Raw genomic sequence first — 26,511 nt, forward strand, 5'->3', positions numbered from 1 at the left:
CTCTGAATTTGGATTCTTTGTTCACCGTTAAGGCATTCAAGAACAGTTTTCTTCACAAATTCAGCATAACATGGGGGAAGGAACTGCAATATAAATCATCATTTTGTGGGTGAAGTATTTCTTTAATGTAACAACATTATTTACTGGTCCCCTGAAGGAGGAATGTCTCTTACTGTCTGCCCTCTTGTTGTCTTCAGCAGTAAGTTTGGAGGTCAGACTCAGGTGCAGAGCAGGAGCCACACAGTTTAAAAGGATCCACTTTCTTTCCTGCCCAAGGACATTTCAACAACTGTCACAACAATCAAACCTCTGCACGTTATTCCACCTGACACTAACAACTAACATGGCAATGATGCAAATCAATTTAAATGTCCCCATTATTTTGAGAGGGAGTCTTGGAAATTCACAAACAGATCAGAGCACTTTTGGGGTTGAGGCTTGAGTCATGCTACCTCTGTTTACTAAGCATACCACTGGATTAAATGTAATCAGAGACAATGTTTTTGCTACAATGCTCTTAATTATTTCAAGAACTGAAAACATATTTGGTAAAATAAAATAAGTTTTCCTGCCTGCAAGGAGAAATCTGACAGGCCTGTTTTGTAGTAACATGGATTAGACTGAAGTGGATGCTTTGTGGAGGCTGGTCTCAAACCAGTAGGCGTCACTGTTTCTCACTGATGAACAGCTGGACAGCAGACCTGAGGAGGTGCAATGATCACTGAAAGTCTCATGACATTTATAAAACCTTCCTGGACGTGATTGTGCGTGTTTAATGTTTATAAAGATGCAGATTAAATAATAAACCACGACGCTGTATTTGTGTGAAGTAAAATAAGGTGTGGATTTGGGACACTTTATCTTTTAATACTTGTGGTATTTGCATCCATCTGTGTGTCCCACCTCTTGCTTCCAATTATCAAAGGGGGCTGGGGCCGGCTCCCAAACGAAGACTTCTGATTGGCTGAGTCAGGTGTCAATCACGGACTCGTCCTGCAGCCTCCTGTTGGTGAATACGATCCACACCAGAAGTCAGAAAGTCAAATTTCACCAAGGGGACAGAAGAGGGAAGGGGAACTATCCGGTAATTCTGAGTGTTCCTGACACACTTCACAGTAAATACGTGAAATTAGATTTTCTTAAATGCTGAACGTTTCTCTTTGATGTAATTTTGTCCTATAAAAAGGGGGTTAATTGGACTTGAGGACTTGTTGGCTCCTTTCTCCGGCTTTTCCAGCGCAGCCTTTTTTTGCGCACCTGAGTCCGCCTCTCAACATGACTTTTACGCATCTGAGCTGCTGAACTATCATGGTGACATTACTAACTGGTGACATGCCTGCCGTGGTGAGCCTCAAATGCGAGATATTTCTCTGTGGAATAACCACCGGAGTCCAGGTGTCATCAGGGAGAGCTGATGTGGCCGTTTGGAGGAGCGCACCAGTTTGATGTCAGCTGGGATTTGACAGAGCGCAGGAGTTTGGGATGCAAGAGAAACCTTAGAGAGACAATTCCCGGCTACTTTTACCTGGATTCACCACGGGCTGCCTGGAGCCATGGCCTCTGAGGTGGTGTGCGGGCTGGTTTTTAGGTTACTGCTGCCTATGTGTCTTGCAGCTGGTGAGTTCTTTCTTTAATCCACACTTTTTACGCATCTTAATTGGCCTTTTATAGAGCTGTGTGCGCGCCAGAGGGGGTGGGAGCTGGAGGGTGATTGATCAGTTCATACTTTATGTAGTAATTTACCTAATATTACCCTATACATCAGTTCATTACACTTAAATGTAAGATTTAACCTCTTGAGATCCACATTTTTTGTGATTTTCTTCTATTTGGCATACCCAAATGGAGCATGGCCTTACAGCAGAACTGTAAGGCCATGCATGTATGAAGCCTCATATGAAAGGTAACATCATCCAGTGTCTGAAAATGTGCTTATTTGACATGTGGCTAAAACACAAACTAAATTACATCATATCAAACATGGCTCAAAATGTTTTTTTTTTTATTTTGTTCCTCGTCTATTATAAACCATATTTGAATAACAATAACTAGGACATGTTTTATGACAGACTATGCAGACCCCTTCTCTACCTACTACATATTGTCAACCACACCTGTTTAACATTTCAGACCTCTAGGTTTGACCTTTTGGGAGCTGTGGGGATTTTAACTTTGTAGTGTTACTGTCTCCAAAACGTTTCCAAGTGCCAAAGGCTGTAGCTTATATTTAACGCTGTGTCTCTTGGCCCACTTTTTAACACTCCTATAAAAATCTGTGACTTTAATTAAAAATCTGAGATACACTACTGCACACCTGAAGTGTCTGAGTATGCAGAACCTCAAGGGCGGAAATGAAATTAATGATTGTGTGAACATTTAATTGATTTCTAATATGATTTGTGATTGACCTCATGATGCTGGAGGTCACAGTTCATTCACTGCTTAGGTCTGCCAGTTCTGAAACTGAGCCTAAACAAAAGCAATAGACTGCACAGAGTCACATGCCAGCCATTATATATGAATTACAAACCCAGAGGCAGTGGTGTACCAGTGCTGTTCTTCACCTGGCTGTCACCTTTTATTGGATTTAGTAAAGGAAACATAACCGTGGAGCAGGCACTGCAGATACAGCCTTTCGGAGACTCTGCACTCTGCACACTGTTTGTATATTTAGAAATCTATGATATTAAAAAACAGAAATATTAAGTGTTTTTTAATCTGTTTTCCACGTTTGAAATGCTGAATTAATCAAATCACAGACCACTTTCCTTTCATGTATTCTGCTCAGAATAAAAACAGAATGTAAGGTTACCTCTGTGGCTCACACAGTGAATCAGACTGCATGTTTTTAAAGCATCAAAAATTAATTTCTGTGGTTTCTAGTGTGGTTTCTGAGTTTAGCTTATTGCCTATTAATGAATCATCACTCTTGTTGTAAGTTGTTCAGCTGCTAACTGGCCATTCAGTACATGCCTGTAGTGTTAATGCCTATAATGTAAAATTGCCTTGATAATGTTAGAGATTCATGTCTGGTGTTATGTCACATTCCTCAGAGTTTCAGTCAGCGGTGGAGGTTTTTGGTTTGTTTACAGCATTTGTAACTTTGTTAAGAAAAGCACTCTGCACAGACAAAGTTATTGTTGCTGTGTTAGTGAAAGTTTTCTTTGATTCACCCTTTTGCTATGCAGATTTAGAAGGCTTTGGCAGCTTGTTTGGATTTAGGAGTGACTTTTAGCAGCTTTAAACACACTGGGAAAGTCTCGGTTATTACTAGCTTCACTGAAGAAGAAGGCACACACTTAAAACGCTGATTTGTGGAGACTGAGCTCGAGGCATGATCACACCTTGCACACTCTATTAAATGCAGTTTACTTTGTGTTTTAAGCTGTAATCCTGTGGTAGGCCGCAAGTGAAAAATGATTAGTGTCTAACTGCCACTGAGGTTCCACTGTGGTGTCTGTGTAAGACTTATGGGGCTGAGGTACTTTTAAAGCTAACAGCATGCTTTCTATAGATAAGACCTACTCAGTACCACCATAATGCATCACTTGACAGCCCGACGCCCCCTTTATTTCCAAAAGCAATTGTGAGGCCGTGCATTGTCTCCATTAATTCGTGGAAAGTCGTTTTAACAGTATGAATTAATAATGCGGCTGTGAGGGAGGGAAGAATTGCCTTTCCCTTTTATCGTAAACATACCTTTAATATTTTATGTTTTTTCAAAGTGCAAATGAGCACTTGTCATTCACTGCAGCTGTGCACAGTAACTGACAGGATGAAGGAAATGTAAAGTGGAAAGAGGGGAAAGTGTATAGGAACAGACGGCGTATTTCTGCCATCAGCATCACCTGATCGGCGGCTTACTTTCCTTCATTGTTTCTGTTTGACAGTCAAAGATCCCATCTTAATTAAAACTGAATTGATCTGGTGTAAATCAATAACCATCAACCCATCAGCTATTTTTTCCTTGATTATTTGGGACACTTGAGGCTGGAAGATGATTTTAGGTATCTTGTCTTTTCTCTGTTTTGGTTCGTCCATATTTTCAGATTTTTTGGCTTTGATGTCATGTGGTTTGACACAAAACAGAATTAAAAAAGTACATTTTTGGCCTGTCAGTGCTGAATAAACAGAGAGGAAACACACACCGCAGCACTGCAGATGTTATCTAACTTGAAACACCTACATTGCCCTTACTGTATATGTCCAATAGTGTAATATATGTTGCACACCGTCTCTTCTCTCACGTCCTAGTGAAAGACTTGTCTGCTGACGTTACATAGTCCGTGTTTCCTGTTGGCCATCTGACAGCACCTCTATTGAGAAGCACAAAACTGCCGGGCCCATGTGTACACAGTCCCCTCTACCACTAACTAACACACACACACACACACACACACACACACACACACACACACACACACACACATTTGCACACAGCTACAGTTTTGCTGATCAAACAGGCTGCTGTTTATGTGTTTACTGACAGAGTTTGGAGTGTGAACATGATTTTGAGCATTCACTTTCCCAAATGTCTGATCCAATATCAAACTAGTGGTTTGAATGTACAGAGTTGCAGGTTGGATGTTGGGTCAAACAGAAACAGGCATGAACTGAGGTTAAAGATGATGTGCAAATGCTTCGCTGGTTGGAGCATCAGTGCAGTCATAATGCTTTAGGTGTTAACTTTCACTTAATAAGACAAAAGAAATTCAAATTCAAGCTGTGTTTGTCGTGCTGTGTCACAAATGTTGAGGCAGACCGTTGGCACCATCAGGATGCTGCAGAGGAGAGGTTGCTGTGTAAAAATAATGCTTCTAAACCACTGAAATTCTACTTGTCTAATGCACGGATATATTAAGAGGTCTTGTGATAACAAACTATTTCAATATATAAACACAGGAAATAAAACTGTTCAAGCGAAACAACATTTAAGTATGTAAATCAAGCAGAAACAGAGCAGTTACATCTGGCAATGTGGTAGAAATGTAGTTAAGGTGTAGTTAATTCACTTAAGGTCATGTAAAGAAAAACAAGCCTTTTGGTTTTAGCTGTAAAATCATTGTTTAACATAAAAGATCCATTAAAAAAGGGCTCAAATGTGCCTTTAATAAAATGAGAACTTAGACTAATAGGGTGCTATAAACACAGACCAGTAATATTGTCTGTCAGAGGTGTTCAGGTTGTAGTGAGGTCTCATTTTATCCATCATCAGACATTAAATAATCAGAAAAGTGCTTCATATAAACTTACTATGTTAGTTCAGTGTGTAAACCAATCAGGAGCATATATGTGCACACAAGAAAATAACAAAGAAAAATCGTAATAAAAGAAAAAACAGAAGCACTCAGTGGTGAGAAACCACATCACATTCAGAGTATAATAGAGACACATGAAAAACAGAGCTGTGGGAGAATTCACGGTTGTAGGTAAATGTTTGATAAAGAAGAACTTGTTTCAGCTTTGAGTTTAATTGTCTAAAACACTAAAACTGTAGCTTATTAGAATTAAACTAGCTATGGTTTGTTCATTTTTGCTGTGTGGTAGCTAGGCAGTACACTAGCATGCTAATGTAACAAAGCTAGTAACTGACTTAAATGTGACTAACTTCTGAAATGTTTCTTATAAGTTACAAAAAAATTGAATTAAAAACAACAAAACACCCATTTACTCAATTCAGTTACATTGGCTACACTTCAATTAGCGATATTGCTAAAACAGCCTAACTTGTTCTGGTTTAACAGTTAGCGTTAGCTACTTATGCTAGCTAATGTTAGCAACATCAGCGTTAGCAAATTTTGGTTGATTTTATGACTCTTTTGTACCCATGTTTCTGTAAATACTGTAGCTATAGTATTTACCATTACACAGTAAGCATGATAGTATATTTATTTAATTTAACTAGTAACACTATTTGGCTATAAGCTAGCACCTACTCACACTGGATTCTAGCAATAGCTAGTTAGTAGCTAGCAAGCCAGTGATAGTTAGCTAGCTAACAAACAGACATGTTAGCTTAAAAAAAAAAAAAAAAGTAAATCAGTATATACACACATAGACAATGGGAGACTAGTGGTAACACTAAAATGTATTTATGATTCCTGTTTATGCAAAATTAGGTCTAAAATTTGAGATGTTCAGTTTGTCCAGTTGTCAATACATGTATCCTTTAGGGTTCTCAAGTTTAAATTAATTTCTTCCTTATTACATTAATATTGAATACTAAGTCACTCCATTCATCAACACTAAGTATTTCTTATTTATTTCAGCCATGTCTTGTTTAGAGATTTCTTGCAGCACCAATATTATTCTCAGCAAATATTTAGGCTATCCTTTTTCCTCCATTTGAGTTCCTCTAGTCTAATTAGGTACATCGGCTTCACACTAAAATTTATTTTGGTTTCCAGGATGCTGTGAATTTTAGCCCGAAATTGAGCCACAAGGGACAGGTCCAAAATATATGAAAATGATTTGTACCTGCAGGATCTCCAACAGGCTGATTGGAATAAAATTTCTTCTGGGCAGGAGTACAGAAATACATTCTCTCCATGATGGAGAGCTTGTTGTTTAAATATGAGGTTTCATTTATTTATTCGTCAAAAGACAGAAAATTAATTGGCAACCATTTAAAAAAAAATCTAATCATTTAGCTCAATTTTCAAGCAAGAATGGCAAAACAAATCATAGCTTCCAGGTTATGAAATACAAATATTTTCAGTTTTCTATGACAGTAAATTAAGCATGTTTGGGTTTAGACTTCTAATCAGACAAAATAAGGCCAATGAAAGCATCAACTTGAACTTTGGAGGCTCGGAATTTTTTAAAATTTGTTGATATTTTATAGGCCAAGCGCTTAGTCAGGAAAATAATCCAGAGATAGATAATAAAAAAATAGTTGTCAGTTGCAGCCCTGAATGAAATAGCTCCAAAAAGCTTTGTCATCTGAAAGGCTTTTTTTTGACTCAGTAAACAGTTTTTGTTTGTTAAAATCAGTATTTGGATTCTGGATATGACATCCATCACCCACTTAGTTTCAAGACTCTGATGAAAACAGTAATGCTCTGCTCAGTGGTGGTATAGCCCTGATGTGGTATGCTCTTCATTATTTTCTTCAGAGGGGTTTAAATTCCTCTGTTATCGCCCAGTGCTCGGCCAAGCCAGGCACCACACCACCTTATCTTCTATCATGACATTTATGTTTTTGGGCTCAAACTCTGAAGTCAGTTGGCCTTGATTTCACATTTAAGGCCGCTTTGCTTCTCTCCCATGTTTAGGCTTTGTGTGGCTGTAATAATAGCTTTTACTGGGAGAGACAAAAGCTTGATTCAGACGTGAATGGGGAGTTTTTGCAGTAATCTGATGTCTGAAAACAACTGCAGTTTATTTTCATTCCCTGTGTAAAAATCCTCAGATGGTGAGTCATACAGCGAAGGCAAATGGTCAGGAAGGCTGCGGTCAAGTAGCAGTGGGAGCATGCAGATGTAGATCGATTGTCTGTATAGATACAAAGGGACTTCTTCAGATTTGTAACTCTGAGCAGATGAATCATGTTGGCAGCAGGCTCTGGACTAAAAACGTGGGGAGGTTTAGGGCTTATTTAATGCTACATTTAACGAAGATAAAATGGAGTGGGTGTGGATAGAAATGGCACAGGGTGTAAGACCAAAAACTGAAGATTGTGAGTCATTCACCCTAGAGGCTTAGGTTGAAAAAGTACCTCACCTACTTGATGAAAATGTTTTAAAAAAGGACATGAAAAAATGATGAACAGTAATGATGAAGTGCTTTTTTTATGTTGCTATATTGGTGGTTGGACTGTCTGGCATGTTGAACAGTTGAGCATACTTGAAACTTTATCACATGATCTACAGATGTTGGTGGTTTTCTCAAAGATGACAGCCCCCCATAACATTTATTAACTTTTGTTAGTTTTCATTGGTCTGTATCTGGGCACGGAGAAAAACCATGAGGACTCACTGTAGGGCTCCAGCAAGGGATAAGTCAGAGCCAAGTCAAATGTCAATGAATAGGTCCTTTGAGTGCTCAAAGATAAATAAAAGCACCATTTTCAGCAGTTAAGTGTAATTTTTCAGTAGTTCAAGACCAGTAGCTGCCCAGACGGGCTGATCTCTGTGACTTAGATGGTAACTCATGCAGACGACCTGGTTGTAAACTTTGTGCTTGTTGATATAACCGCTTAGAGAAATTTGGGAGGTCAGACTGTATGTCCACATTTTGTACAAGGTTACTATTTACTTCTCTCTCTCACTACCTCCTGACCTAAAAATGTTCAAAGAAATGCAGTGTGGGAAGTGGCTTATTACATATTTTGCACATACTAAAGGAGAACCTGAAAAACTGTGGCTTGTAAATGTGATGTAAAATATTATCTGACCTGATTGTACAGCTGTAAAAAGTACCAAATCATCCAAACTCAAAATGTGTTTGCATGCATATAATACAGGCTTCAGTGGGGAAATGGGAAAGTGTTTGCTACAGTGTGGTTCATTTTGAATGCGTTAATTGATGTTCAGTCAGCAGGTAATGTGAGCTGTTTAACTGGTAAAAGCCCTGATCAGGGGTGATGGTCAGTCCAACTCTGGGAAATGAGGTGCACTACAGATCAATACATCAATTAATGGTTTTTGGAAGTCATGTTTGCACTTAGGCGATTTAACTTTCATCAAGAGCTCAAAAGACTTCCTTCATGTGCTGTGAAGGGGTGTGGGTGTGTATATATGTGTGTGCATGTGTGTATGGGGACTGTTCGGGAAAGTGTGTGGAGTTACATAATCTAGTGTCGTGTGCTGACACATCCTAAATACTGAAACAGGGAGTTAGAATTCAGGCTTGACTGAAGAGTAGGGCTGTAACAATCTATCTGTGTAACAAATATTTTCCTTATAGATTAATCTGCTAATAAGTAATTTTCTTGGTTGATCTGTAAAGTCTACGCTGTCAGAAAACAATTTAAACAATTACTTAAGTAGGGAGGAAACAGTGTTTGTTTCACTGTCTAGCCATGATCCTTCATTTGCCTGATGTCCATTGTATCCTTAACATTCATCACTGACATAAATTCAATGAAATGACATTTAATAAATTAAGGCAATGCAAAAATTGCATAGATTACAGTGAAACTATCACTATACTTACAGCTATTACAGGTCATTTAATGCCTCGATTAAAAATGCCTTAAACCAAACACTTAATTCCACACCGGTCCTGACATTTCACACTTCATGCTGCATGTTGTTGTGATTCATTTTATGTTTTGACAACCAACAGTTGTTTGCCTGCTAAAAACATCAGAGGTCCATTATGCATTTTACAGACATCTGGTGTGTGACACCACTCTGTTTCAAAACACTGAGATATTTTGTTTCGTTTACTTTTTTATAAATAAAAGATCCAGTTTCAGTGATGCTCACAATTCATGAAATGCTGTGAGATTCCTTCAATACGAAATCTTAAAGCTGTCTTTTATGAGGCACGATACAACAAGCACAGACCACAGGCAACTCTGTCAGTTGTTTCTTTCAACACCTAAGGACTATTGGGTGATTACTGTACATTAAAACAACCGTCAATAGCCTGCATGTCTGAATTAAACCCAGGTTCTTTTGTGGTGCAGGTCAGATAAACAGATAATGAGGCTTCTGAGTGTAAAGTTTGGTTAGAGGAATGTTCTGGCTTTTTATGACCATGAGCAGCTTTTCTACATCAGGAACATTTTAATGAGTTTCAGCACATGTTTCTCTCAAATCTGTGTTTAGTTGATCTCAATGACGACTCCTCATCAGGCAGCTTGTTACAACTGCCAGCTCCTGCACTTTATTTACTGTTAAACGTTATGCAATGCTCACAAGTGGCATTTAAACGGACCATTGTTTATTTTAATCAAACGGTGGATTTGCTGTTTAATCTGCATTTGTGTCTTTGTTTCTGCAGCTTGCCTGTTCAGGTACAATGCCCTGTCCTTCGTCTACCTCATCTATCTCCTGCTTATCCCACTCTTTGCAGAGCCCACAAGCACAACAATGCAGGGTAAGTTCTAAAGTGTAACTCTTCTTTGATACTTCAGTTTTGATTGCTTTGGCTTTGTCCATCATCTGAAGAATCTTGACTGTTTCCCAAAAGCTTCCAGTTTGAATTGCAATATTGTTCTCTGTAATGTGCACCAGCCCTTCTCCAGGGGACTTGAATTTCCTTGAGATGAGGATGGATTTGGCACATAGTTCAGTCCATGAAAGGTAATATCAGTTAGTGTGGGCATGAGTCCATCTGTAATAATAAAAATGATCCACGGCCAGCCAGATCTGAGATAGAACGATGTGATCTATCAAGGCCTGATCTGATGTCCACTTGATGGAAATTAATATTTTAGGTTTAGGTTTGGTTTATTTGCACAAATAATGTCTACGTTGATGTTAAAAAAACTGAACACGCAAGCTGCTGAGAAAAAAAAACAAAAATTGAGATGAGGGCTGTTTTTGATAATGGCTAACCACTTCAATTATCGAAGGGGATATAAAAGTTGCTCCTAAGGCTCCACAGATTCCTTAGATGGGTTTAATTTGTAATACCATAATCTGCATGCATTTGACAAGAGTATTATTAGTTAATTCAGTTGATGTGAAGGTTGCTATTTAAACTCTTTGGTATTTTGGTTTAGAAAAGAGTTCAGTTAATGAAAGCCACCCCTAAATTGGTGAGCTATCTTCCACATCGTCCTTCGACGACTATGCATTGGCCACTCGCGATCGAAAGAAAATAACCTTGTACAGTACCTCTGAGGCTGATTTTTATGAGACCAAGGTGACTGTTCTTCTTACAGATGATGAATGTGGGATTGCAATCACCAACTTCAGCCGCGCCTTTATGCACTCCCCTCACCGCAAAACACAACACACGTAATGTGGGTTTCTGTAGAAGACCACATGCAGTGTTTAATAATACATAAACCCATATTGGTGGAGGGAACAACATCCAGTCGGAGAGCCGTCTCTGCTCTTCTCCAGCTGAAATAACAATCAGGAAGTAAAGGAGGAAGAGAGGGAGAGGAGGGAGCAGAGAAAGTGGACCACTTACACTCTCATCAATAGTTAAAGAGAGAAGTCTTCTAGTAAAGCTCAGTGTTCATGCATCTGATAGCCGTTGACTTCAAACGTAGGTCAACCCGTGGCAGTTAACATGGTCCTTTTTATAAATATGAAGACTGTCGAAAGGCTCATTTATACTTACTTACGAAAGCAGATACTTTAAATTAAAACGTAACCGTCACTGCCAACATACTTTCATGTGTTCTTTATGTTGGTATAGATACATTTAATAGATGGTAGTAGACCGCAGAGTCAAAAGTTTCTGATGACAACAAACATGGCAACATTATAAGAGGTCCTAGTGATGTACCATTTAATGGAGGCAGTGTTGCAGACAGTTGTGGTCTCTGAGGCCATTAAATACATCGCAACATGTGGATGGAGAATTCTTTTTACTAAATCACTGAGTCTTTCTGTTCCACCATTTTTTAATTTTCTTTGTCGTGTCCTTCAATCATATCTCACTTAAACTATGCTATACTTTCCCCACGATCTCTTGTGGGACTGGTCCATTTTGTCATATCCGCAAGCTTTCAGAAAACGTGCACAATTATGGCCGAAATTAACACAGAAAACGGACAGAAGGCTCCGTCCATGTCCGCAAACGTCTCTAACATTGAGCACAAATGAGCCATTGTTAGTCTAAAACATGAAGTGGGCCTGTAGCCCAAATATCCTGTACCCCTACTTGTTGTCCAAATATCTGACACATTAACACCACCAAGACATGACAAATCAAACTCAAGCAGAGCTACAAATGTAGAGTATGTAATTTCTTAAATTCCGAGCATTGATTAACACCCCCAACAACTCATCTCTGTTCATTGAAATTCCATGTTTTTCTATTTTTTTTTTCTATGAAAAAAAAAATCCCTTCATGTTGTCTAATATCTTAGATGTAACTCTACACCTTTGCCTTGATTAGTATTTGCAGATCTATGGATATGCAAATTAGCACCACCGCTCAGCTGCTCGCTTACAGCTCGAGCATACCTGTTCACCTTCAACTCTACTCATCAAACCCACAAACCTGTGCTTGTAAATATTAATAGATTAAGTTTTCAGCTCGACTATCAAACAGCCAGTGATGTGATGGCTGTGTTAGATAAACCTAAGATAAAGGGACATAAGAGACTGTCTGAAGTGAGCAGCTGAGAGGAACCAGTTCACTGAAGTTTACATTTAGAGTTGAGAATGCATGCATGAATGCATTCTGCCAGTTGAGATTTTCCCCAAACAGATGTGTCCTGGCAGAACAGGTGGCGCAAGTTTCAAAATGAAATCAGCAGACATAAAGCAACATTTGAATGCTATTTATTAAAGGCTGTTGTATGATTAAAAATAATTCACTAGGCGTTATGTTTTTATATTTCCAAACTAAAAGAGCCAGTCTACACAAGCTTTCAAATGTTTGAAGAATATGGTCATCTAAAGGTAATCAAAATAGTACAACACTGTCCCACCTCACAGTAGAACAACTTCTTAAAGGGGTACTTTGCCAAATTTCAACCAGCTTTGTATCCTAACAGTGTGGGTAGTATGTATAAAGGAATTATGGTAAACTTTGCTCCATCTTACCAGCACTCAGATCTCCCTACTCATCTCACAGCTTAAATCCGCTGATTGAGTGTATTGCATCATCTTGCGTATTTTCGCTGGCTCTAGGGCTGTTGCTACAATCTGTGGTTCAAGGAGAGACCCAACCCCAAACTGTAAAACAAGGGAGATTTAAATCAAATTTGAACCAAGATTCTGTTACTGTCTTGCCTGTTTCTTGCCTAAAATGTTGTCAGAAACATAGTTTAGTGAATTGTTTGGCTGTAACATGAGAATCTGTGAACAAGAGCAGGTGACATACTGTTTCCTGTACTGTAAAAATGGTGGCTGAAAATACTGAGGTCAGACTGTAAAACTATTTCAGTGTTTCCGGTACAGATATTAGCTCACCATTTAACTTTAATTTGAGATACTTTGTTTCCAGTTGGCTGCCATATTGTTTTCTGTAGCAGAATGGCCAAGCTTGCATTACGTCACCCATCAGTGGGAGCATTTATTAATATAGTAAAGCACAGTGCATTCAGGTAGGTTTTGTGCCTCTTGAGCAAAAGTGAATGCCACAGCCATTTTCCTCTGTTTCTCTAGTTGTATCGCACCAGTATTTGCATCTTTTTCCTCCATAACAGTGTAGCTTTATGAAAAGACCATATTTCCAGCAGTGAAAAACTTCTTTAAAGCTCTGAATCGTAAGCTCATTCACTCTTGTTCTCATTTTTGATAAACTAAAATAAACAATAAGATCTCACTGAAGCACCGAAGCTCTTTGTTGAGGAGGCCATGCCTGTGAACTGAAGTTGGCAGCTTTTATTTATATAACCTTTAACCAGGTATTGTTGTGTTTACTGTAGCATGATCGTGTACAGCAGCAAAAACACAAAAGAAAAGAACATCACACATGTAAGTTGCCTCAGGTGCAGAAAGTAGTAGTTATTCTTCTAGTGTAACACCTGCCAGGACATCTGTCTGCCTCAGCTGTCTGTCATCAGGGAGGGAACTGCTGGCTGAGAGAGAAGTGGTATGAGGAAGTTTGAGCAAGCAGGGTCTTAGTAACAGGATTATTTTTGACTGATTATGAAATGATTGGAAACTATTATCATTGCAGGTTATTTTAAGTAAATATTTGTCAGATTATTGAGGGAAAAGGGATTTAGTTTTAAGCACCACATGATTTTATAGACTTTTTAAATAACAGCTGGTTATGGTTGAGGATGATTGTGATTGCACTGCCAGCATTTATGTGTTCTATTTAATTATCAATTGTCCTTTTAACTTCAGATTGTATACATTTAGGATGAGAAGTAGTTTTAAAGTAATTACTACACTGTGGCTTTAATTATGTAGGGAATATAATCTTGAGCAGATAATCAGAATCTGTAGTTACAACTTGACAGTTATCTCCTGCCTCCTGGCTATGGTATGTGGCATTTAAATTGCTCACTTAATTAACGCATGAAAACCGTCCAGGACAAAGTCACAACATTACACATCTGATCGTGCAGAAAAGAGACTACATTTTTGAATTGTTTTAGATGGAGTTAGGAGAGGGATTGACCTAAATTCAGCGCTTTGTTTTGATGGTCTGTTTCATTTTGTCTGTTGAATCTCAAAAGGACATGCGGCAGTTAAATCTGTAAAGTTAATTCAAACCAAATGTTAGACATGAATAATTCATCAGGTGTAATTTACTTTAAAAAGCCACAGCAGCGCAATATGCCCAAGGACATGTCAGTGTACAAGACTCCAGTCCTAACTGGAGAGAAACAATATCTTATGCAACGTGTTGTTGTTGTTTGTGATTTACTCTCTAATGTCGTAATTGCAGTATTTGGCTCCACATCCCCTTGAAGGCATTCAATTCTCAGTGGAGGTGAACAAAATCTAAACTGTTGCTCTCATATGGGCAGCAGGCTTTTTAAGAGCCTTTACAGTAGGTACTATATGCCTTGTTGAATGGGCACCGACATGACAATTTCCCCTTGGGGAGTATTTTAGTACTGTTGCATGAATTTGTATAAATATTTGATGTTATGGATGATTTATCAGGTTTATGTTTTAGGTAGTAGACTTCTAACAGAGGGTGTCTGGCTTTAACGCATCTCGTAGTTTGGCTTTTTAAAAAATCCATCTTCTTCAAACCTTTTTAGGACTTGAGGCAGTTATCTCCTTTGTATTGTCTGGCAGGCAGTGGTAGAAGAAGAATATGTAAGAGTGGAGTAAAAGCAGCAGTACCAGAGTATATACTGTTTTAAGTAAAGTCCTGCATTCAAAATCTTACTTATGTAAAAGTGCACAAGTATTTGCATCGAATACAGACAATGACGACTTTTCAACTTTTTTTGAACTTTTTTTGGCGGTTCCAAGTAATAGGCTATTATTGTTGGTGCTGCTGTCGCAAAGACAGCAGTCGGATTGGTTTCCATTTTCCTCAGAGCCTATCAACTGGTCTCCACAGTCACTTTGGTTGTTCTGCTGTCTGCCATTTCCATTACCGAGGACAGTAACCGCAAAGAACTGATACTCTTTGGTTTCTGGGGATAGCTACCGGTAGCTACGGGGTAAAACAAAAAGTGCCATCCTACTTCTGTTTTGGTTGCACAATGGTTGACGCACTTTTTTGTGCCGTAAATTCAGCCCACAGAATTAACCCTTTGCTAAGTTCTGCCCTTCGAACGCAGAATGGCCAGTCAGTCAGCTCTAACAAGGGTCTGATAACTACACGGCTGTGCTCTATTGACTCTTATACAGATGTTTCAGATTTGCTTCATTTTCAGGCTAATTTTGTGGATTTTGTGCTACATGTTGTGCCTGGGGGATGTGTAATAGTGATACTTGTTAAATCAAAACCTGAAAAGTGTAGGCTTAGCTAGCAACTGAAGGTATGCTGAATATAAACAAATGCTGCTTTTGCTTTTTAGTCATTGTAACAGTGAATAAAAACCTACCCTGCTTTACAGGAACACTTGAGAAAAAAAACTTTGCTGATATTCAACCAGCTGTTTGTCATTGCAGTGTGTGCGAACAGTGTTTGGCTGTCCTTGGACTTCTGGGTGGAGGCCCAGGTGCTGGTGGCATGGGGGGAAGCCAGACACCCAGGGCCTGCCCTAGAATTTGGGGGGCCTAAGTGGATTTGCTTTACTCCTGAAAGTAACTGGTTGCCACGTTCATGGCACTAAACCAACATATGTGTATTGTAAATATTAGTTAAAGCACTCATAATGTACAAATAAACATATGAAGACTAAAGTGGGACCTATTTGCAGCAACACTATCTTCATCAGTGATTACATTATTTGTCTTTTATCCCCCTAACCCATGAATGGTCCTTCTCAGGGCCCTTTGTTTGATCTGGTTAAGGTTTGATGCGCATCTGAGTATTGTGTTCTAATCTGAGAGGGCTGAATCTCACTGTCTGATAAAGGATATGATAAAAAGAAGGCATGAAAAAAGACATGATGCACAAGGCAACCATATAGTAAAGAACATACATTTAAAATATCTAAAAAATATTCTGTTAAGTCTGGTACAGTGATCAAATGAGAAAGAATGACAAGAAGGAGCACTGTTTCAATAAAATGTTAATGTAAAATTGCCCAAAAAAGGGTGCAAATTTCTAGAAACAGATAAAACATAGGCTTAAACATTTTAATAGTGATAGTATTTGTTGAAGACGGCTGCACTGGGTCTGTGTTAGTGCTGACTGAGGCTGGATGTGGATTTACTGAATCATCTCCCCCACTGACAAATTGAAGCATAGCACCTGCATATTATAGATAACAATACTATTCCCCCAGATTTCCTTTGATACATTTTCATATATAAAACTATACAATGGCTTGGCACATTTATGCATTCTCACACACAACGAGGTTATCTTTTACTTCTACGGTTTATAAACACTGTTGCCCATTGCCGTTTATCAAACGCAGTAAATGTGTGTATTTCACTCTCACTTTTGTCAGTCACAACATGACAGAACACAGCCTGGGAGTGACTGGCAAACCAGCAGGACACAGACAGACTGAGAGAATCACGTTAGCAGGAAAGACAGCTTAATGTTACTGTAATTTGCTGACATCAACCTTGGAGATGAGAAAACACAGATTACCTGATTGCTTTTCCTGCAATTCACTCTCACAGTGCTTTTTTCCACTTTTAGTGACCAGAACGATAGTTCCCTCTCATCCTCTCATGGAAGTTGTAAACATTGACACCTGCTTTGACACAAGGTGGAGGTGGGGCCTTGCTTAATTTGCAGATACACCTTACACAACTTAAGTAGTGGGCGTCGGGCTGCCCTGTTTGTGGGACCCTGGGGGCCCTGTGTTCACCATGTGGCTGTAAGCAGCTGCTTAGTTTAGTTATGCAGCTCTGCAAACACTGTTCATCTGCACACACTGCAATGACACATAGTTTGTTGAATATCAGCAAATTCTTCCTTTATTTTCATTGTGTTCTGTCCCGATCGACAGGTGATTTGGTGGTTTACTTTAACACTGTGATCTGCTTTAGCACGACAGCATTTACCTTTTTAACCTGTTTTGGCCTCCTGGATATACTCTTTAAATGCATAATGCCTGCTTCTCCCTGAAATTACTTTTTCTCTCTTTCTCTAAAAATTTGATGATATTTCTTCAGGGATTGCAGTTTGACAGTGTGGTCTCCATGATAGCTCCAACAGCTTGACAGACCATTAGAAAAGGGTGGACCCTAGCTAAGGGTCAATTTACATAGTAAAATCAAGGCTTGTAGGGAACCAGTCTAAATGCTGGTGATGTTGTTATTCTATGGCCATTTCATGGGGCAATCAACATTTACTTCATAATGATAAAAAGATCAAGCAAGTCATACACATATTTTCTCTACAAAGGACCAAATATGAAAGTACTCATTATACAGAATGGCCCTTTCAGAATAATATATATAATATCACTGGACAGTGGATTAGAATTCATGAAGCATTTATATGTAAGCAATCACTAATGTTGCTAAAGGTGGAGCTAATTAGCTATTTTTAATATTTCTGGGTAGCTTACTCCATAATAAGACATCATAATTTATACGTTGACCAAAAGTAACTAGTGGCCTAATTATTGTTGTCAAATAAATGTAGTGGAGTAAAAAAAGTACTCTACTGGCCTCCAAAATGTAATGGAGAAGTATAAAGTGGCATAAAATAAAATACTCATGTAATGAAGTACTGTACTTGAGTAAATGTGCCTAGTTACATTCCACCACTGCTGGCAGGGAGGTCTCAAAAGGATCTAGTGATTGCACTGAAAACATTTAATTGGCCCAGTCTGACACTGTGATTTGGCAGCACCATGTGATTAAATCAGGTCTGAATGTTGTCAGATGGACACGATTCTATGATTGATTAGGGGAAAAAGCAGTAACTGTTGAAACTGAACAATGCTCTCTTCTTTGGAAACCTTTAAAAAGCACTCTTGGGACAACGCTTTGGGACTAAATAATGAAGTAATGCAAAATATTAATTCAAGATGAGTGTCAGGCAACCGATACAGATGGTGGTCACACAACAAAAATTGCTGCATTACAAATAAAAAAGAGGGGGAGGGAGGCCAATGAGCCAAAGTGGTTGTGTTGTCCAGAGATTTTTGGACCAATTTGGATGGAGAAGCTCGGAAACAGTCCTCATACCTATTTTTATTTACAAGCATTCTTTTCCCACTTTGTGAAAGCCCAGGGAGTTACAATGGGAAATTAGCACAAATTGCTTTCACTTCAACATTTAATTTGCCTGCCATGGACTGTTGTTGCACACATTTGATAAGGTTAGCCCTCAATGGCCTGAGGTTCAGCAGTAGCGCTTTACCTTAGCCAGGATATTGTGCAATACACTATAGTAAAACTGTTATGTGTTCCCTGCAAGGATGCAGTAAATTTAATGAGATCGAGAAGTTTCCCTGTTAATAACCAGTGGACCAGACCGTGCAGATATGTAGGACAGTTGAACCTTTATCGGTTTATAAGAAGCTTTACTGTCAATTCTTCATCAACAAAGAAGAGTCCCATCAAAGTTGTTATTCCCTGAGAATAAACATTTCTATTTTTGCAATAAGAGAGGGTCTGAGAAATCCTACTGTAGAGAATTATCACCATAACAACTCCTGAAATTATCCCAAATACCTGTAGGTGCTCTATAAAACAGCCATGTGTTGAGCAGCTGTGGCCGCTCCTCAGACTGCTCTCATCCTTCCCTCCCAGGATCAGTAATGTCCACTGACAGCTGTATTCTTTACCTACATTAAAAAAAGACACCAGGTCAGTTAACACCCACGTGTACGCTGCCCTCATCGTTGTGGACAGCCAAGGCATTTCTTGCGCACACGAACAGCCACAAAAGCCAAGAAACCAAAGAATCAAATCAGGTATAAAAGCAGATTTTGCTCTTTCTAGAATGAATTAGAGAGAATTAGAGGTTTTGTGGTCCACCAGAATGTTTATTTGACTTTTCAACAGAAATAAGCTTTGCTGTGTGCTAGTGTTGCCAGCTCTTAACCAGGATATGTATTATGATCCATAGAAAATCCCCCTTGGGTGCTCTCCCAGTCACCTTCACCTTTTTTTTACTAATTCATTCAAAACAGCTTCAGCCTTCCCAGCTGATCACATGAATATGGATCGTTGTTCTCCTTGCTCAGCCCTGAAAGCACTGTGAGAATTCAGAAATATCAGGTACTTTTTAATGTTGCACAACTCAAAAAGGATTAATGTTTCAATCCTTTCAGACAAAGTTCTCTGTGCCTTAAAAAAAGACACAAAGCAAAGCAAAGAGACCTTTTCTGGTGTTTTAGTGCATGAACGGAAGAAATAACATGTGGAAATCCTTAACCTCAGTGGTGGTGGTGTTGGTGAACTCACTGTAGCTGCTCTTCTCCAGGCCACACAGGGCGTCTGCTGCAGTCCCTCTGCTTCACCAGTATGTCCTTCCTGCTGCTCCACATCATCTATCAGATTACCGTCAACAGCCTTCTGGCCGGGAACTCCATCGCCTCTGACTTCAACTGTGAGTACAGTACACTGCAGCCTTTATGGTTCAAAGCTTTAAAGGTGGTGATGTTTGTTGTGTGTTTTGAAATCAAAGCAACCAACAGGTCAAGAATTAACAAAGAAGGTGCAGAAAGGTTTGACTGATTTCAGTTTTTGGTGCATGCAAACCTGTTGAAAGACATACAAGAACACGCTTGTATGTTTTTAGAAAATGCACCGACTAATAAAGCCACAGTCAGCCCCTTTAAACTTTCGGTATTGAAAAACATATACACCAGTGGGTTTGCCACATATGTTTGTATGTAGGCAATGCCAGTTATTTAGTATTAAACAAGACCATCCTCTTCCCTAACCTTAACCAAGTGCTGCAAGAGCCTAAAGATGGATTTATAATTGATACAAGGGGATAAAGGAAGTCCTGTAGATTCCAGTACTGATAAATTTCTCCCGTTTATGGCGATCCTGCAACACTAGCTTTAGTAATGCTTTAATTATATTCCTCATAGTAACTGTCTTTCATTACTTATGTGATATGAACAATGGTTGGGCTGGTCTGCCTTGTTTCTCTGTGCTGCTGCCAAATTTACATAGTTTCATTTACTGTGATAAAGTGACAATCACGGCAAACAGAAGGTATGAAGTATAAATAGTTTTACTGGATGTTTGTTACTGAGAAAATGATTTTTTTTTTTTAACTTCCTTTTTCTAAGCTTCATGTTGCCTTCATTCCTAACACCTAACCTCTATTGGCATCATAGAAAACAGAAGCAGCCCAAACTCACCAATCACAGTTCTTTTGGTTTTTATGGCTATTCCTGTAGCCACCATAGCCCCAGAATGTGGTAACATATATCAGAGGGAATATTTAGTGGATATTTTAGGGGAGACAAATTAAAATTTCTATCAGTAAACTTTTACAGATATGTTGTATGAACATTTGGTGACTTTGCACTTTCAAACACATTTGCCTTTGTAAGTGCGAAGTCTAAAAACATAATTGTTTGGAGACAATTTCAAGTTTCAAGTACATTTCATTTATATAGCACTTAAAAAAGCAAAACAGGTTAGAGAGAATAAAAATGGGTCTGAAGGTGTATCTTAAAAGCATCAACAGACTCAGGCCTCCGGCAGGCTAATCCAGAGCCGAGGAGCTGCTGCAGAAAAAGCCCTGTCCCCAGCCTTTTTTTTCCACAAACAAGGCACAGCCAACCCAGTGGGTGGATCTTACGGGTCTGGTGGTGGTGTAAGGGGTGAGAAGTTCAGACATATCTGAAGGGGCGAGACGACAGAGGGATTTGTGCACAGTTTGAGGGACTTTGAAGTTAATTTTGAAATGAACTGGGAGCCACTGTCAGAATGCAAGGATAGGGATGATGTGGTCTGATTTCTTGGCCTGAGAAGTGCCTGTGATGACAGGGTTGAACAGTTGAGACAAAGTGCCATTAATAAATACAGTTTCAGGTGGTCAAAGCAGGAATGAACCCTCCCTAACCCTGACAGCTCACTCATTTGAGATCTGTTCTTGTTGGGCCACACACGTGATTCCCATCCATCATACAGGCTTTTTTGTGCTTAAACTCTGACCTGAGCTATTGATACAGTGTCACAGAGCTGTATATCACCAAAGAAGGTGGAGAGGGAAAGTTTCCGTCCAGAAAAACTAAGTGAGGACAAGCTGTGTTTGCAGGATAAGGTCAAATATGCTCCTTAATAATGATTAACAATTTCTAGAAATATCCTCACTCTTATTGCATTTTGTCACGTCATAAAGATTTATGAATCTAACACATTCCTTGGTGTAATTAGCTTCTTTATGCCATATGGCGACATAGAAAAAAAAGAGATTCTTGCTGCCAGTAAAGCAAACACTGTAAGCTACTGACTCAGTGTTGGGAAGGTGTTAATAGTTGGCCCTGGCCTTCTCATGAAACTCTGTATCAAACTGTAAAATTTGAATGTGTCTAGACGGGACAGACCCTGACCTTGTGTTCTAATGGCTTATTCTTGCTAATGGAGGTAACTTGCTCTTTACTGTCGAAGTCCAGCCAACTTCGCTCAGGAGGCAGAACGAACCTTATCACCTCAGGCAGAAACAGAGAGGCGTTCAGAGAGGGTAGACTAAATATTCACTCAAGGAAATCTTTATTACTAAAAGGCGTCAGTTTTTGGCAGATCAAACCCTAGTGTGACGAGAGTAGAAATTCTATCCTTCTGTCCTTCTGCTGTTTTTATCTATGTATTATCTTTTTATCTGTATTATAATCAGTGTATTGCATTAGGCAATGGATACTTAGATAACAAGATTGTAAGGATGCTTTCACACTTGAGCTGTTTGGTCTGTTTCAACCAAACCCTGGAGCGTTCTATCACATTGTACAGTTTGTTTGGGCTGATGTGAAAGCTGTCAGTCAAACCCTAGTATGGACCAAGTACCAAACAGCCGCTTCCAAGCAAACTATGGTGCAGTTTGTTTGTGCTGTGAAAATAAATGAATCAACTGCAGGATTTTGTGATAGCAGATATGTGATTTTAACATGATATCAAAAGCTAAACTACTACTAAATCCATCGCTGGTCATCAAATATGTCTACTATCTTACAATTGATTTGTAACACCTATTTATACATTTGATGACCATGGTAACACACACACAGGTCAGCACAGGTATTTTACCTGATTAAGGTGCTTGTATCTGACTCTTTGTAGGTTACTTTGTCAGGTCATTACGCCTGTTAAAAAGTGTGTGACAGTGGTCCCACAATGAGCCCTGAATTACACACAGGCAACTTGCACTCTAATAATACTAATAATGCTTATAATTAGTTATTTCTTCGAGAGCTGTTTGTGACACTAAGAAACATAAATATATATACCATAAGTATTTAATTGCTACATCAACTTCTGTCAGTCGCCAGAATTTGATTTCCTCACGTGGGTCCTGATGATGCAGGATGACAATCGCCAAAACTGTCCTATCATTGAGTTACCTGTCTGTCTGTATAACTTCATGTTTACTTCTCTTGAATTGTAAAAAGCCAGTTTAAACAGGAATTGAACCACAACTAAAATACGACAATATATATTTTTTTCCTCTTGGCCCAGGCCAAATGAACCAAACTACGTGTGTGAAAGCACCTAAATTGTGAACAAATTAAGGCATTACGTGAATCTTACATAATGTACTTTAAAAAGCTTTAATTTCATACCAGTCAACCAACTGATTGATTGGTTGCCTCACTGATTTTTATGTGTAGATTAGGAAACATGTTTGTGCACAAAAACCAATGGTCAATGGTTAACAGATCATGAAAAGACCAAAACCAACAATGAGGATGAAATTTATAGTTTTGAATGCAGTATAAAGTGTCATGCACCCTTCAGGATGAAGTGTACTCTGTGTTTTGTGCTAAGTAGCAGACGTTAGCATGCTAGTACACTAAACTAAGATGATGCACATGGTTAGCATTTTAAATGTAAAACATCGGCATCTTAGCATTGTCAGTGTGAATTAGATAGATTAGAGGTGTGGAGCCTAACACAGTTGCCATTCATGTCAATCACTGCTTGTGAACTATGGTCAAACTGTCAAACTTAGTCAGCACTTATCAAATATGAACCAAGATTCTGTTTCTGAAAACAGTTGAAGCAAGAAATCAGCAATACAGGAAAAGAATCTTGATTCATATTCATATCTAGTTTGACAGTTTGACCGCAGTTCACGAGCAGTGAGTCACATGATTGACAGCTGCGTTAGAGACTCCTCGTCTCTGACTGGTTGTTTTTGGCGTGTTTTTGAAGATTCGTGAATGCTTTTAAAGGCAGTAGAAGAAGGAGGGACATGATTTTTTTTCACAGACTATCTGTCTCATATAATACTCTATGAATGTAGAGACAGTTTCAGCAAATATGGCAAAAAGTTATCATAAAAATTACGAATAGCTTTAAGAGATGAAGTTTTACGTCTTCATTTGGAACGAACGGGCTTGTCGGCGTAGACATTGTCGGCAATAAAAAAAAAATTTTGAATATCATCAGCCTTCTCTTTTAAGAATAGGATTAAATCTGTCTAGACACCTGCTTTAGACAAATAACCATAAACACCATATTAACACTTACAAACATTTTCATAACTAAAAGAATCTGCTTTACCTGCAAGTCAGAGTATTCAGGGTTTCGTTTCAGACTATATTTCATTAAGGTCCGTTGGCACTTGAATGCATAACATCTTGAGTAATTATCTGCAACATTTAGCAAAGTCCCTGTATGAGCACTGGGGTGCTCAGGCACTGCTTTAAAGGGAACATCTGTTGGATCCCAGCTGTCATTTGACAATTAATGAGGCACAGGGTGGAGAAATATAACGTTGCACACTCACAATGAAAAATTTCATACTGAGCTGAAGTGACACTTAAGAATGCCATTAAAAAAGTCACGCAAAGTCAGTATTGTGTTGTAAAGTGACAACATTTACACGGCACCACTGGGGTGATTTGTATACATATTGTTGGATTTCGACTTCCTAAAGTTATCCTATCCCTATTTTTATTTTTGGGCTCCATATGCAACAGGAAGTCAAACATTACTTGATCCGCTGCCTGCATTCTGAGTTAAGGCCTTATCTCAGATTTCTATATCTGGCATTTAGCCCCTTGACACCCTTTTCCTTTTGGCAGTCACATATAAACAAGGAGTCGTCCTTTTGCGGTGAGGCGGTTATCCTTCCTCCAGATAACTTTGTATAATTTCCTCTATTCGCCATAGCCAAATACACCATTAGAGCAGTAAACTGAGTTGAGTATGAATGAGAAAACCTTTCCAAAGAAGCTAACACCTCCAGCTGTTAGAGCAGGTCAGTGACTGGTCGCCAGATGAACCGGGGCCGGCTTCCTTTGGAGTCATCATCCGTCATTCCTATGTTTGTAAATGCAGTTCCCACCATGTCGAGTCAGCACAGTCATGCATTTGTATTAGTAACTGTCAAAGAGCAGCAGATACCAAGTATTTTCCTGTGATTGTCTAAACTTTTTGGCTGTCATTGTCCTCAGTAGCAAAGGGGTGGGGACCCATCTGGTGAATAAGTAGGTAAAAACAAACCATGAAAAAAGGATTTGCAAGTTTGAATTGGTTTATATCTGATGGCAATGGATATTTCACCAGCTCATAAGGAGTAAACGGCCTGTTGAACTGCTGTTTAGTGACAAGTTCCTCGGGGATAGCCGTCATTAAGTCCAGTAAACGCATTGTTGACCTTTATCGCCCTCCATATCCACACATATCCTGCCCACCATTCCCCAAATGTGAGACATTTACTGAATTCTCCCTCGGCATACTGATTGTTCCTATTACAGTCATGACGTGCTGAAATGTTGACGCTGCATATCACCAGTCTCTGCAGGAAAAGGGCAACTGGCATTAGGCCCCTGAGATAGAGGAGAGAGTGCAAAGAAATGCTGTGCCGAGAGGTTAACGGCCCAGCAAGTACAAAGGGTGTTTTATGATGTTCACATAAAGTCTGAGGACAGGTATTTTTGGTGCTCAGCTGGGGTGGAAAGCGGCCCTGCCTTGACAGGCAGAAAGTCTCACTCTTTTCCAGAAGTCTCCAAGATGAGTTCAAGCTGCATTACACAGTATTCCTCTCCTCATCCTATGGATCAGACTGACCTGACTTTACCTCTGGCATTCTTAGTGGATGATATCAGTTTCCTCTTACACCTGTGAGCTCAGTTTGGGCTGGATGAACTTAAGTGTTGCAGATGTTTGGACTTGGGAGTTTCTGAAACAGACTCTGTTTTGCCTGTGGTCACTGAGCTGATATATGAAGCTGAGTTTTTACTTGAAGGTTTAAATGGGGCATTAAGTAATCCATGAACTTTATCAACCTTTGTGAGTGATCATTAGAGATTACAACAACATCATTGGACCTAATATCCCGTGCAAGCCACCATATTAACTTTAAATTATTTGTCTTGTAAATAACACAAATAGTTTAGAAGCTAGTTAATTAAACCAGAGGCGCAAAAACTGTATAGTGAAGAGTTAATCTAATATAGCACTGGCTGGCTGTGTTACATTTGTTTACACTGTTTCTTAAAACTTTGCACACCAGTCACCAGCACAGTTTGTTTATGTCAGCATGTTCTGTTTTCATTTTCTTTTGTGTTTATTTTTGGGAGATATCTTCTAAATTAAAGCTGCATTGTGATCTTTTTGACCACTAGAGGGCAGAATGATTCCAAAACAAACTCTCAAAAAACAAACTATGGCAAAAATGTTAGCAAACAGTTAACTACTGTACTTAACTACTACCTCACCCACCATCACCAGGGAGTTACGTACCTTATCTGGTATTGTTTGTTACCAATGGTTCAATCTGGGTTGCAGATTAGTGACGCCATTGCTAAGCTATAGAACAAACAAAAATTAGCTTAAAGCCACAGTGTGTAGGAATTTCTCCCATCTAACATTGAAATCATATATTGCATTCAAACAGATGGCGCACTCTAGCGCCTCACTGTTTCAAACACGTATTGCAACACCTGTAGCCGCTGTGTACCAAAAAGCTATGATAACACTGATGAAACCATGTCATCCCATACTACATGGAGTATTCATTTAGGCTCCTACACAGACACACGCAACGCAAGTTGACAAACCCCCTCCTCACCATGCTGGCTGTGTTTACAACGTAGGACTGTTGGGGCGGATGTAAATTGAAACAAACCAATCACGTCTTGTCCTTTGACAACTGACAAGTGGCTCAACCTCACACACCTCATCCCTCTCCTGGCATTACTGCGCCGCAAACAGCTGTTAGTGGCCAGCGGCACTACTGCCGCATAAC

General features: G+C 39.2%; 1 protein-coding gene across 2 annotated transcripts in view; it reads left to right on the forward strand.

Annotated features, from left to right (window-relative positions):
• Positions 1-1,024: 1,024 nt before the first annotated feature.
• The window catches only part of piezo2b (piezo-type mechanosensitive ion channel component 2b), a 113,836-nt gene continuing 88,349 nt past the window's right edge, over positions 1,025-26,511 (forward strand). Inside the window, exons 1-3 of one of the 2 annotated variants that reach the window (XM_078173042.1) lie at positions 1,025-1,617; positions 9,952-10,047; positions 19,561-19,686. In XM_078173042.1, the coding sequence (XP_078029168.1) occupies positions 1,554-1,617; positions 9,952-10,047; positions 19,561-19,686 (286 nt within the window). In that variant the 5' untranslated portion in view covers positions 1,025-1,553. The remainder of the gene's footprint in view (positions 1,618-9,951; positions 10,048-19,560; positions 19,687-26,511) is intronic. The other variant, XM_078173041.1, reaches the window with a different exon arrangement.

Source organism: Epinephelus lanceolatus, chromosome 12, assembly GCF_041903045.1.
Source record: "Epinephelus lanceolatus isolate andai-2023 chromosome 12, ASM4190304v1, whole genome shotgun sequence".
NCBI lineage: Eukaryota > Metazoa > Chordata > Actinopteri > Perciformes > Serranidae > Epinephelus > Epinephelus lanceolatus.